The sequence below is a fragment of the Notamacropus eugenii genome, chromosome 1 (assembly GCF_028372415.1).
Source record: "Notamacropus eugenii isolate mMacEug1 chromosome 1, mMacEug1.pri_v2, whole genome shotgun sequence".
Taxonomy (NCBI): Eukaryota; Metazoa; Chordata; class Mammalia; order Diprotodontia; family Macropodidae; genus Notamacropus; species Notamacropus eugenii.
This window is the reverse complement of record NC_092872.1, coordinates 345,356,072-345,371,023: the sequence shown is the minus strand read 5'-3', so window position 1 is coordinate 345,371,023 and position 14,952 is coordinate 345,356,072. Positions and strand designations below refer to the sequence as shown.

Here is a 14,952-nt window from a genome sequence, read left to right as displayed (position 1 = left end):
AAGGTTTTGTATCATTTTTCCATCTCCTAGTAGTTATTCAACGATGCTTTAGATTGGGGTTCTAACTCCTTCACAAACATTATGATGCTTCTCTCTTGGCAATAATTTTAATTTGCAGATCAGAGTCCACAGGGAGGAGGAAGGGCAGGGAAAGAGCAATTAGTTAAGGTGAAAAGAAATCAAGATAACACTAACAACCAGCTTCAGAAAACCATTTTAAATAGTCTAGTGAGACAGAAAGCTGGTTTGGGGGCCCTTGGCAATTTCGAGTCTGTTGAACAAGCAGTCCCAGCCTAACTGTAGGCTAACTAAAAACCTCATAGGCAGTTGCAGGCTACACACATAGCATCTGCTTATTCACCTTCTCAGAAGCATCCGCTCCATTATATTTTCCTTATTGGTGGACATACTATATCCCTCCAGCAGAGTAGAAGCTCCTTAAGGGCAGGAACTGTTTCATTTATTTTTTTGTCATTCTTATCCTCTGTGCCTAACATCGTGCCTATACTTGGTATGTACTTGTTGAATTGAATTGACTGACGCAAGAGATGTTAATGGTAAAAAACCCTAGTTAGGCGATCAGCACCAGGGACCATTTTCTTGACCTTTAGGATTATCCATTCCACTTATCTCCTCTTCTGTTTGCAGGGTTTGGAAAAAATGAGTCAGCTCTCCTAAGGAGACAATCTGAAATATTAAAGTTTAAAAGTGTTATATGACTGTGGCATATTAACAATTAACTCGGATTAAAACCTTGTGACTGCAAAAGAATGCCAATTATAATTGCCCTAATTTAGTGACTGATTGCTATCTCCGTCAATCTAACTCAAAAAACATTTATTAAGCGCTTATGTGCCAGGCACTGTGCTAGTCCCTGTATTTAAGGAGCTCATCTTCCTCAAGGAGAGGAAGAAGGGAAGAAATCACATGTATGGAGATAAAGCAAATACAAAATATATTAAAAATAAACACAAAGTTAGGGGGAGGGCTTTCCTGAGTGACGGCCCCTCTAGCTGAGCATTAAAGGGAGCTAGGGGTTCTAAGGTGTGCAGCTTGAAGGCAGGAAAAGGGGAATTCCAGTAATGAGATACAGCCTATAAAAAAGCATGGAGGTAGGAAATGAAATTTCAGGTTTAGGAGCATCTAGTATGCCCTTGCAGTTAGAAATACAGTATATGTTGAAAGTAACGTCTAATTGTGCTGCAAAGACAAATCAAAATCAGATTATGACAGGCTCTAATGCCACACAGAGAAGTTTATATTTATACTAGAACAGGGAGCCACAGACGCTTTTGAGCAGGTGCATGGCATGATCAGATTTAGGTTTTCGAAATACCACGTTGGCTATGACATGGAGGATGGAGTGTATTAGCCAGTGACTGGAATCAGGGACCTCAACTGCCTATTGGAACAGTCTAGGAGAAATAGGGTAAGGGACTGAATTAAGGTGTTGGCTGTGTGAGTGGAGAAAATAGCATGGACGTAAGATTGCATCTCTGCAGAATAGAACCTCAAAGACTTATTTTAGATCTGTTTTGCATATGCTTATCTTATGTTGGACTCTTTGTGACTCCTTGGACTCGGGGTTTTCTTGGGAAAGATACTGGAGTGGTTCTCCATTTTCTTCTCCATTCTCTCCCCAGTTTTATAGATGAGGAACTGAGGCAAATAGGGGTTAAGGGACTTGCCTAAGGTCACACAGCCAGTGTCTGAGGCCACATTTGAACTCAGGTCTTCCTGACTGCAGGCTTGGTGCTCTATCTACTGTACCACCTAGTTGCCCCTTGTACATGTACATAATAGAAAAGTAAGATACTTGAAACCAGGGACTATCATTTTTGTCTCTGTGTACACACTGACTGCCTTAGTATCTAGTACCTAAGAGTTTCTCAATAAATGTTTATTTAATTGGATATGGGGAGGGTGAAAAGTCAAAGATGACTCTGTGGTTGAGAACCTGAAAGAAACAAGGAAATTAGGAGGAGGAGTGGGTTTTGGAAAACATGTGAATTGTGGATGTCAAGGGGACATCCAGATGGGGATATATAGCAGGCAGTTGGACATGTGGGACTGGAGCTCAGGAGAAAGATCCAGTAATGGAGATTTGAGAGTCCTTAGCATAAAGATCATAGTTGAATCCAAAGTAGCTTATATTATAAATACAGGTTCTTAAAGTTATACCATATTTCTGTAAAGCAAATTCTATTTTTCTATTGACTTTTTTTTTTTTTTAAATTTAAGTGAGCTGGTCTCTGAGCCAGGAAGTTCTTGTTCATGTTCCTCCTGAGACCTGAACTGGCTATGTGAACCTGAGTTTGATATTTAACCTCTCAAGGTCATAGGCAACACTGTAAGGCTATAAGTTGCAGCCAAGGACCAAAGTGCCTTGGTAGAGTTCTCTCAGCTAGGAATTCCCTATAACAATGAAACACAGGACCAAAGTTGAGCCCTCATTTTTGGGGGGCAAGTGGCACCTGTTTACTTGATAGGTGTTTCAGTGAACCCCAAACTCATTTCAAATGCCAAACGGGGAAAAACATGCAGCTACTGCGATCTTAGGATATGTTGAAAGGATACTTTTGGGGCTGACCTGATGAGAGACCCACAGCTGTCAGAAGGAAACAACGTACCTAGCCCATCCCAGGAAGTGGCCTAGGGAGATGGTGGGACAGGGTAGGCAGCACCCCTCTTCCTTCCAGAGCTGCCCCTTGGGGTGAGCATGTCAGACCTGGGACTTGAAGCAAGACAAGGCAAGGCAAAGAGGCAGAAGTAGTTCTTGGCCAGCCAACCTCTGAAAGCCCCTTTCTATGTCTAATTTCTCTAATGATAGACTGTCAGGAAAAAGTCTAAGATTAATTGTGAATTGTCCAGAAAAGATCATTCTTAGGGTCTTGTGAGATACCAAGTTGCCACTTACTAGAGGTTTTCACATTAAACTTGTAGGGTTTAGGTAGGACCATCCAGTTGCACTTTTTTTTTTTTAAAGGGGAGGAAACCAAGACTAAAGGAGATAAAGAGATTTGCCACCCAAGGTCACTGAGGAAGCAACTGAGGCAGAGCCCTTTTCCACCAACCCAAGGACATCTGTGGACAGTTTTGGGGCTGAACCCTTTAACTTTTTATAAATACATTATAATTTTAAAAATACATTGTCTTTGCCTCTGATAGCACTTCAAAGAACATTGTTTTCTAACACTTAAAAGCTAAGTTCCCTTTCCAAGTCATGATTGCCCTAAATTGGGAGAGATGTTCATACAATTACACTGTACAAATAATATGTATTTTAGATTTCAACAATGACAGCTACTTAAGATTGTTAGAGTCACTGTATATAGGGACTTTTCTTGTGAAATAATGGATTTAAATGGGCATTTTCTATAGGTTAGCTTTTCACAATGGCAACATTTTTAGACTAGCAGAACTTGCTGAACTGTAGCATGTTTATTTCTATTACTCTGTTTTAGCATATAGGAAATCCTTCCTTAACTGGGAATAATCTATAGTCTTTCAAATCTTAAGTATTCTAAGAAATGCACTATGGAGAAGAAAGAAGGAACAAATTATAATACTATATAATGGAGCAGAAATATGCAGAATGTCTCATTGAAGTACATCAGGCAGTAAAAAGGAAGTATTCTTTAATTTACTCCAGAATAAAAACATTCCAAACAATTTCAAATGCCCCTCTATTAAGTATCTTAAGGAAAAGGAACAACCTTTTACAATAGAAAACTAGTCTATCCCTTTGATACTAAAACAACCTGTAGAAATGGGAACATCACTTGATTGAAAAAGGTTGCCTAGGTACCTTTATAATTAGGAAAAGACTCCATTACAAGCACAAAATCTTAGAGCTTGAGAAGAGCAGAGAACACTTATCTCAACCCCATCATTTTACATATAAAGAAACTAAAGTCTAAGATCACTGAGCAAACAGATGTACTGATATTTTAGAATGTTTTCTTTCATATAACCTATTCAAATTGGTACCATATCCTTTGTTTATTCAAAGCCTAAATACACAAGTCATTCCTTATGTGCAGACATTAATAATTAACAAGTTGCTTTTCAGCTGGAATGCTGTTTCACTGTTTTCTTTAAATATTTAGCATGCCATATTGTATAATGTCAACAAACAAACATCTGTAAGGCTCAAAACAAGGCAGATTCACAGATTCAAAAGTATGGCACGAAGATGCTGGATATTTCACAGGATTTTTAAAACATTCAAAATACTTCATACAAAAAAAGGGAACTCACGGGTGTCAAATGCCACTAAATTCATTTATACAACATGTAAATAAGATCGTGAAAATCAAGGGAAAACTGTTACTGCATAAAACTCCCTCTTTAATCATTAGCTCTATGTTCCACTAGCAAATATCTGGGCATTGCTTCTTTTTAAAGAACAGAATGTCCTTGCAAGAAGAATCCCATTTCACATTCACAGTACAACTGGAAGTACATTCACAATGGTCACAATGGCTGCTCTGCGCCAGGTTTTCTAAAATGAGGTAGGTAAAAAAATTCAGGAATGTCAGATGGCTAGGACTCATTTGTTTTATATCTGCTTTTCTTAAAAATGGTTTTAAAATGTTAACCATGTGGTTTTAAAAAAACTTAATGAAGACCTTGCCTGAAAAGAGAATAAACACCATTTCAAAAAGGGCAGACCATTATAAAATACAGATTCTTCTCTTCATTTAAGAACAAAATACAACTGATTTGCCATCTCATGGCACCTCACAGTCAGATGATGCGGACTGAGCCCCAAAAGTCATTTACACCATGTCACTGGTCTTGACCTAGGCCCATGGCACACAGAGTGCCGACTAACACTGAGTTATTTGGTAAGGGATCAGACCAGCTGTTGCCCTTTTTAATCTTTCATCCTTAGTACCCACGGTTTAACAGTTATGTGAACTGAATTTCTAAATGAGAAGTGAATTCTCCGAGGATCTGACCCCCACAGGAGATTCAGGCGTGCACTGATGGGTCCAGCACCGCAGGGAGGCCTAGACTGGGGGGCTGTGGGGGGGAGGTTAGACCGGGTAGTGGGGGCCGGGCTACCGTGGCCAGACCTGCGACCGCGCCACAAGTCGGGCTAATGGCTCTGGAAGAGGTCGGTGCCCGGCCAGCGCTTGGACCCCGCGGTGGAGGCCTGGGTGGAGGCAGCAGGGAAGGCGGGAAGGCCCGGTCTGGCCTTGGCCTTCTTTCGGGGCGCCATGGGGGAGGCCCCCAGGAGCTTGCTGAAGGAGCCGGACTTCCTGATGCCGCGGGCCAGGTCCTGCAGCATCAGGTCGTCGGCCAGCACGCCCAGGAAGGCGCTGGTGGTGGAGCTGAGGATGGAGGCGGCCACCTGCACGGGCCGCTTGGCCGGGCCGCCGTGCTCGGCCGGGCCGCGGAGGGCCGGGTCGCCCAGCAGCAGGCGCAGCGCGTACGAGGCGCCGGGCCGCAGGTACTGGTAGGCGCGCCGCCCGCTGTGGTCTCGGACCAGCACCTTGGCGCCCAGGCGCTCCACCAGCAGCACGGCCGCGTCCTCGTGGCCGTGCAGGGCCGCCAGGTGCAGCGGGGTGTAGCCGCCGTGAGAGCGGGCGTTCACGTCGACGGGCGCCCCCGCGCGGCGCGCCACCTCCACCAGCTGCAGCACCATCTCGCGGTCGCCGCTCTTGGCCGCCCAGTGCAGGGCGGTGAACCCCGACATGAAGTCGCGCTTGGCCGCCAGGCTCCGATCCCGCAGCAGCAGCCCGTGGAGCTGGTGAGTCCAACGGCCGCTGGCCGCTCTCACCAGCCACTCGTGCTCGGCTGGCTCCAAGGGCACGGTGGGCGGCGGCGGCTGCGGGACGGCGATGGGCAGCTCCTCCAGCTCGGGGCTTAGCAGGCGCGGGCCGGCCCGGGACAGGCGCCGGAGGTGAGGGGACCGGCCGCCCCCCAGGGCGAGCCCCAGGCCCGGCTCCTCCACCGAGAGCCGCCGCCGCAGCCGCGGGGAGTCCCCGGGCACGAGCAGCAGGGACGAAGCTGCCACCGCCGGCTCTTCCGACAGCTGCCGCCGCAGGCCCTGCTCCTCGGCCCGGACCCGGATCACCGACGGGACGCAGCGGACGGGCAGCATGCAGGGCTTCCGCGGCTGCAGCGGGGGCAGCTCCCCGGGCGCAGCCGGGGTCTCCGGAGGGGCCGCGGGCGTGTCCCTGGACGGCAGGGCCGGAGTTGGGGTGGGGGCAGAGGCAGCGGCTGCTTCTTTCAGGTCTGGGGACGGGGGGCGCTCCTCGGACGGCGGGGATGGGGGGGACTCCCCGGACGGCGGGGACGGGGGGGGCTCCGGGGAGGGCTCCCCGGACGGGGGGGACAGAGACCCGTGCTCCTGGGCGGCGGCCGGATCTGAGGACGCTGGCAGCGGCGGCTCAGCCGGGGGGTCCGCGGGGGTCGGCGGGTCCCCTGGGAGCGGGTCCCCAGCGGCCTCGGGCGGCGTCGGGGACGCGGGCTGCGGGGCGCGGGAGGCGCGCTGCTTTTTGCGCAGCACCACGAACTTGACCCCGTCCAGCTCCTTGACCACCGCCACGTCGTTGACAAATTGCTTGAAGCATCTCCTGCGGTCAGCCCGGCCGCCCGGGTCCCCCGCGTCCAGCAGCGGCTTGAAGCGGCTCACGAGCTCCGAGTTGCGCACCTTGCCCCCGCGCTCCTGCAGGAAGCCCAGCACGGCCGCCTGGCTCACCCCTGCCGCCGCGGCCGCCGCTGCCGCCGCCAGAGCCATCCCTGCGGGCTTCGGGCCGGCCGGACCCTCTCCTGGCCTTGGCAGCTCCGCCCGAGGCGAGCCCCTCCCCCGGCTCTCCCGGAGCCCGCTTCCCACCTGTCGGCCCTGGCAGCTCCTTCCTTGGGGCGCTGTTCCCAGTCTCTGGCAGGTGGGCGCTGCCGGGGGAGGGTGTCTGACGGGGGGGGGGGGGGGGGAGGTGAGGGGGGAGGATCCACAGCAGAGGGATCTGGGAGTTGTAGTCCGGGCTGGCTCAGGCTACCTGAATTTTAACCTTTTCATGACCCCTCCCCCACCTTTCGGGGGGGGGGGGGGGGGCGTTTCCACCTACCCTAGCCAGACCTAGGGAACCTCGCCCTCCTGGTTTTATTGTTGCTCTACCCAATTAGAGCTCGTCATCCTTCCAGCCGGCGCTGAAGCTCCGCCTACTCGTGACAGTTGATACAGCCTGAGCTGTGAATTAGGAATACTCCGACTTCTGTCCGGCTTAATGCCAGCTCGCCTAAACTCCCCTCTTGTAGTTGGTCGCTTTTCCCCGGAAAAGTTCAATAACTTTTAAGTGCCAAATGTCTTTCTTGCTTCATTTCTTATTCATTTGAAAAATTAAAAATGAATATGTGGTGCTTAGTGCTGCCTGTAAAGTAAATACATCTGTATTTTGTTCGTGCCCTTCAGAATATTCAGGCCTGGTTGAGGCAGTCTGTGATTATATCAGGTAACAGTAGAGATTTTAGGTTAGTTTTAAAGCAACTCTTTTTTAGTTGTTTTCATTATACATTCTCAGGAGTCCATGTACATTATTAAAAGAACTCTGAGGTATATCACATAATTATCAAATCATTCAATATAGTAAAAGATGTTTAACAATTCAGTGTTGGACGCTACAGCAAAAATCAGGAGCAATAATTCACTTGGTAAAGCTGTAAGGTTGCCAGACTGTTTTGGAAAGCAATGGGGAATTATATAATAAGTTTTAAAAATTTCTCATTCTGTAATCCAGACATTCCACTATTAGATTTATGTTGTAAAGAGTGTTAGTGACTGAAAAAAAAACTCCATTTGTACAAATGTAAATAGTAAAAAAAAAAAAAATTAGAAACAAAATATATTCTCCAGGGGAAATGCTTGAATTAAGTTGTGGTATATGCATGTAAAGAGAGGCCCCTGAGTACAATAATTGGTGACTCAGGTAAAACACCTGAGTTAGATCCATACTAGGTTTGGATGATCTTGGGCAAATAACTGCATCTCTTCTTAGTACCCGGGGCCACTTTATGAGATTCTAAATCACAGAATAGCGCTAATTTACATCAGTGGAGAAAGTTTCTGCACCAGAGTGTTTACTTCACTGAAAAAAAAAAATCCTAGGTTTAGTCTCTCCCTACCCCCATTAATTTAATGAAATATTATATGACAAATAATTGTGAAAAATTATTTTTTAAAAGCATTTTATCTTTCCACCAATTACATGTTAAAACAATTTTAAAACATTCTTTAAAAAGTTTTGCATTCCAAATTCTCTCTCTCCTTCCTTCCCTTCACCCCTTTCTGATACTGTAAGCAGTCAGGTTATATATGTGCAGTTACATGAAACATTTCCATATTAGTCATTTTGTTCAGGAAGACTCAAAAGAAAAAAAAAAGAAAAATGAAAAATGGCATGCTTCAATCTATATTTAATCAATATTTGTTCTTTCTTTGAAGTCAGTATGCTTCATCATTAGTCCTTTGGGATTGTCTTGGATCATTGTGTTGCTGAGAATAGCTAAGTCATTCGCAGTTCTTCATCAAATAATATTGCTGTTGCTGTGTATAACGTTCTCCTGGTTTTGTTCACTTCACTGTGCATCAGTTTATGTAAGTCTTTCCAGGTTTTTCTGAAACCATTTTTCTTGTCATTTCTTGTAGCACAATAATATTCCTTTTTTTTGGGTTATATTAGCCAATCTGATAGGCTTGAGGTGGTACAAAATTTATTTTTAAAAAGAAGACTTTTGAAATAATTTAAAGATGAAAGCAGATCCACAAGATAGCTCTCTCTCTCTCTCTCTCTCTCTCTCTCTCTCTCTCTCTCTCTCTCTCTCTCTCTCTCCAGCTAAACCAGTATAAAAACATTAGTCATTAATACAGTGCACTACTCCCTACTACACCATCGTCATCATCATTAATAATAACAAGGTACAGAGCATTCCTTTTTACCATAAGTCTACATACAGCTCAATGTACAGTCATTCACAGTCACTTTTGTGTTATTTTGTTTAACTTTTCAGGGATTTAAAAAAAAATTGTTTTAATAAAAAAAAAATTCGCCATTAAAGAAAAGCTTGTGATTCCATCCCTGTGGGTATGCTTCTTTCACCAATACATATTACAACTCTTTCCCAACATTAAAAGTTTTCTACAATGTTGAAACCAAAAACATTCATCTCTTAATGAGCCTTTCCCCACTTAGGTGGAGTCTTGGGCGGTACTCACAGACTTTATCTTAGTCTATCCAGCTTAGTGTAGGACTTGTCAGAGCTTATATTCCACTATCACGTCCTTTGAGGACCAAGGTTCATACTGATACCACATTGACTCTTTTTGGGGAGCAGTACAGTGAAGTTTTGGGGTTTTAAAAATGCCATTGGAGACAAACTGCATTTTTCTTTTGGTGTTACTGAGCATGAAGAAGAAAATGTACCTTTGAAGGGAAAGGGAATTACCAGTATTAATGTACCATGTACTAATAAGCAGCCTAGATTAGGATGGTACTAGTAGTAACTTGGTAGTTATTTTTGTTTAATAAATTAGTAATAGCAATATATCATTTGTAGATAATCATAAACTTATTTCTTTTTAAATTCTACCTATCTTCCAAGAGCCAGCTCAGATCTCTCATCTCTATTAAGTCTTCCCCAGTTATTTATGGTAATTTCTTCCTCATTTGAGCTTATATAGCTTCTAGATAGGTCATAGAATTTAGAACTGGAATTCACTACAAACTTATTAAATTCCTTTTGAGGTGGAACCAAGATGGCAGAATAGTGGGAAGCACTACAACTTATCCCCCCCTCAACAACCCCAAAACAAAAACATCTCCAAAGAGATATAGAAAATGAACCAGATCAAATCCTGATGTTGAAATCCAGCAAATGAGTCATTTGTCCACCCCAGGTCAGCATAGGCAGACAGACAGATATCTATAGACACTGGGGATTGGCTCATTGCTGCCTGGCTGCCAGCACCCAGAGAAAAGCGGTGCACCAGACCAAGACAAAGTCCTAGAATATCAGCGTGTACCCTCAGACCCAGACCAGGGCATTGCCCCAGTAGCTTTGTTATCTACTACCCAGGGCAAGTGAGAAGGGGACCTGTTCATAGGGTGTCATGGAAACCCTGCACTGCGTGTCAAGAAAAGAGGAAGTTCAGAAGCAAGCAGCAGCCTTGTGTCTCACCACCCAGGAGTGGAGTGGAGCTCAGTGCCAGAAAAATATCTGGGTTAGGAATCTCAGACGAAAAGAGACCCTACCATTGTGTCGCTCTGAATCAGCAGAGGTACACAGGAGGCTGAGAGTGGCTGAATCCAACATCAGTCTACTGCTATTGAGACTTGCATCTCAAAGTCAAGAATTTGCAGAACTCAGACCAGAGGGACAACAATCAGACTTTGCTCTGAATCAGATTACTTTGGGAGCACTGAAGTTTGTAGGTCCCTAGGCCGTTCTTGAGATCCTGAGTTAACACAGCATTCGATATTTAAAAGCAGAAACAACACCAACTTAGATCTTCCCTCTAGAAGTATGGCAGAGCCCACCCCTAATATCGCATCCAAAGTCAGGAAGTACTCTGGAAGAATAAACAAACCACAACCACAACAGCAACAAAAGAATCCCACCATAAAGAGCTGTTGTGGTGGCAGGAAAGCTAAGGACACACAATCAGAATGAAAAAATGATTGTAAACATCTACAAGCAAATCCTTGGGCACAAATTCAACTAGAATACCTGAAAGAGATGAAGCAATGCCTTCTCAGTGGGGATGGGGAGGGAGGAAGAGAGACAATTTGGATTTCAAAGTTTTAGAAATGAAGGTTAAAAATGGTTTTTACATGTAACTGGGGAAAATAAAATTCCAGATGCCAAAAATAAGAGATGAAGTAAGAGTTTTTAAAAGTTAAAAATGTTTTTTTATAAATGAAACAAGAGCACTTAAAAATGGAACAGAAATGAGAACTATGGAAGAAAGAATTGAAAGAGAATTAACAGCTTGGCATAAGGGGTACAAAACTCCGTTCAAGCTGCAAACTCCCTGAAAATTCAAATGGATCAAATAGAAGCCAATGATTCCATAAGGCAAGAATAAATTTTTTTAAGTCTTCAGAAGATTGAAAATATCTAAGAAAATGTAAGGTATCTCATAGCAAAAACAAATGACCTGAAAAACAAATTGAGGAGAGAATTTAAAAATCATTGGACAATCTGAATTCTGTGACCAAAGAAAAGAGCCTAGACATCCTCTTTCAAGAAACCTTAAAAGAAAACTGCCCAGATGTGTGTGTATTCGTCCTTCATTGCCATCAGAGAAATAATGACATGACTTGCACTTGACTTTGTTTTGAGTGAGGGAGGGCTGTGCAGATCACCAGCCTCACTTCTCCTCCAGAGCCATCTGAATCCAGTGACCAGATACTCATCAGGAAGACTGGAGATGACCTAGGATGAGGCAATTGGGGTTAAGTGACTTGCCCAAGGTCACACAGCTAGTGAGTGTCAAGTGTCTGAAGTGAGATTTGAACTCAGATCCTCCTGGCTCCTGCACTGGTACTCTATCCACTGCACCACCTAGCTGCTCTCCAGATGTCTTAGAAAGAGAGGGAAAAGTAGAAATAGAATCCACCAGTTACCTCCTGAAAGAACACCAAAATGAAAACTCTCAGAAACATCATAACCAAAACCCAGAGTTTCCAAGTAAAAAAAAAAATTACTACAAGAAGCCAGAAAGAAAGAATTCCAAGTATCAGGGGGCCATTCAGGATCACACATAATTTAGCAGCCACCACTATAAAGGAGTAGAGAACTTAAAACACAATATTGCAAAAAGCAAAAGCACTGGGCTTACAACCAAGAATAACTTACCCAGCAAAATTGACTGTAATGCAATAGGGGTGAAAATGGATCTTTAATGAAATAGAGGACTTCTAAGCATTCCTGATGAAGAGACCAGAACTGTGTAGAAATTCTGAGGATCAAGCATGGGAGTGAAGAGGAGCATAAAAAGGTAAATATGGATAAGCAATGATAAAGGACTAAACAAGGAGAAACCTCTAACTTTTAAATATGGGAAGATGACACATGTATCCCCTCTGAACCTTGTCATCATCAGGCATCACAGAGAATCTAATTAGACAAGTTTTGGGAGTGGTTCTGTTATGTTTTGATCTTAAGAGAAGAATGAAAAAGTAGGTAAGAAGAATACCTTTGGGAAGGAAAAGGAAGCAAAATTAGGGAAAACTATTGCACATAATTAGAGTGCAAAAGTAAAAGTCTATACAAACAAGGAGGATGGTGGTGGGGGCCAATGGCTGACACTCAAATCTTACTCTTGTCTGAACTGGCCTGAAGAAGGAAGAATGCACACAGAGTTGGTTACAGAAATACATTTCACTCAACAATGAACTAGAAGGGAGGAGGAGGGGAAATTAGAAGGACAGTAAGGAAAGAGAGGGATTAGTCCTAAGCAAAACAAACTAAGGATATATAAAATACAACTATTTTACAGGTGGCAAAGGATGGGAATATTGCAGGGGGCATAAATTAGGGATAGGTGAACAAGTTATGGGTATACAAATGTGAAGAAATACTATTGTACTCTAAGAAATGATGGTTTCAGAGAAACTTGGAAGACTTGTATGAACTGATGCAGCATGAAGTGAACAGAACTGAAATCAATTTATATAAAGTCAACAATATGGTAAATGTAAAGAACTTTAAAAGAATTAGCAACTTTTATCAGTCATTATAAAGACTAGTCATGATTCCGGTAATGAATGATGAAACATGCTACCAAACTCCTGATAGAGAGGTCAGGAACTCAGAGTGCAGAATGAGATAATTTTTTTGGACATAGCTAATGTGAAAATTTGTTTTGATTGACTATGCATATTTTCAATGGGTTTTGTTTTTCTTTTTTCATGAAGGGGTGGTGAGAAGGTGTATTTTTGCTAATTAAAACAAATATTTTTAAAATTGCTATCAAGCACAAGGGGTAGATATGACAATAAAGATATAAAAGTTTCTGTCTACAAACATACTGGAGAAGGGAAAAGAGGAAGGAAGGAGAGAAAAAGAAAACATACCTAGGTAAGTCATTACAAAGTATATATGAAATAAATGTAAAGTAATTTTGCAGGGAGATCAGGAAAGGTCATGGAAGAGGTGATATCAGATCTGAGCCTTCAAGGGAGCTAGGGATTCTAAGAGGCTTAGATGAGGAGGGAGTACATTCCAGGTTTATTTAAAGTCATGGAGGTGATAAATAGTATGTTGTATACAGGGGAAAGCAAGTAACCTGGTTTGGATGAAACAGAACATGTAAGGAAAAGTAATGTGAAATCAGTCCAGGAAGGCTTGAGACATATTTTGAAAGACAATACTAGACCAGCATGTTCTAAAGCCAACAAGAAACCACAGTGTGGATGATAAATTGGCAAAAGGAGACCAATTAGAAAGCTATTGAAATGAGTTAGGCTAAGTTAGAAGGAATGAAGTCCTAATCGAAGGAGGTGATCATGTAAGTGGAAAGAAAGGAATAAACGCTAGAGATTGTTGTGAAGGTAAAATGGAGTTGGCAGCTCATTAAATACAAAGAATGAGGGAGAAAGAAGCTTCAGGGATGGCTAGATGGAAGGTGGTGTCCTCAATAAAAGCAGGGAAGTTAGGAGGGCTAGGTTTGAGAGTATTGGAGAATTCTTATGACCAAGAGGAATGAGACTTCTTAGGAGAGCTGCGTGGAAGGCTGGGTTAAAGATAGGAAGACAAACTGAAAGCCAAGAAATGCAGAGTAAGACTGCTTGCTGATAGCAGCTTAAGCTTCCTTGGGTACAGGTTTAGTTTTTATAATTATTTAGACTCAGAGTACATAGCCTTCTGTAGTAACCTGTTGTTTGTCCCAAGGACCAATGACATCGTGGGGTGATGACCTGACTTACTAATGAGTTGGATTTAAATGAGGCAGAGTTTTATAAAGTTGTCAGCCTCACTTTATCTTCCAGAGTCATCAAACTCCAGTGGCAAGACAAAAGTCAGGACAACTGGCAATGGCCTGGGGATGAATGGATGACCTTGGCCTAGTCAATGTCTGACTGAGCTCTAAACACTCCATACCACCTACTTCAGCTGTCTTTATAGCTGTTGGAACAAATTGTTCTCGTCTGCCCATTCCACCAGGGGAAGTCTTCACATGCTTGGGGTAGACACCTCACTAACTCACCAAAGGATTTGAGATCTCTGTTAACCTCAACTTGATTTAGCCCTTTATTGAGATGGTTTTACTAGGGGGTGTGACTGCTGCTTATGCTAGGGTGTGACTGCTGCACATGCTACAGCTTCTTGGAGCCACAGTTTGGGTGAAGGTGAACACCAAAGGTGGATGAGAAGCCCAAAAAGGGCTCAGCAACCCTCACACCAGAGGTGCTAGTTCTCCCTGAACACCTCATACACCCTAATCTAAGATAGATAAGTAAAGCATTTCATAGGAGAGAGAGGTTTAGAGAAAGGTGAAATCATTCAAGGGAGAAAAGGGGACAATTTGGAATGCAACTGTCAGAATTTTTTATTATTGGACTTAGAAAACATTTCCTATTCAAGGGCAGGAGATCAGGAAAGGTAACCACATCCTTTTATAATTGTTAAAAATATATTTAGACAAAACTGCATTTGTCTCTTATCCAAGGACAGGTAGTTGTTATAACAGTGAATGGAACCTTCTGCTTTACTGTGTCCTTGCATGGCTTCTTTTATTATTTCTCCTTTAATAGTGCTTAAAGACTTTGTACTATTAGGCCCCTAGGTAGTTGGGAGATTTACATGTTGTTATTCTATCAGAGCTGTTACAAAATGATTGTGGTTCTGTTTCCCACTCCACCCCGTAAGAGGAAAAATAATGAGTTCCATTTTAGACATGTTGAGTTTGTGAAACATCCATATCATTATGGCTATAAAGTA

General features: G+C 43.5%; 1 protein-coding gene across 1 annotated transcript; it reads right to left on the bottom strand.

The window, feature by feature from the left end:
- Positions 1–3,620: 3,620 nt before the first annotated feature.
- SOWAHA (sosondowah ankyrin repeat domain family member A) lies at positions 3,621–6,900 on the bottom strand. The gene has a single exon (XM_072630015.1). It carries the CDS (start codon positions 6,749–6,751, stop codon positions 5,105–5,107), a length of 1,647 nt encoding a protein of 548 aa, XP_072486116.1. The 5' UTR covers positions 6,752–6,900; the 3' UTR covers positions 3,621–5,104.
- Between the last annotated feature and the right edge of the window lie 8,052 nt (positions 6,901–14,952).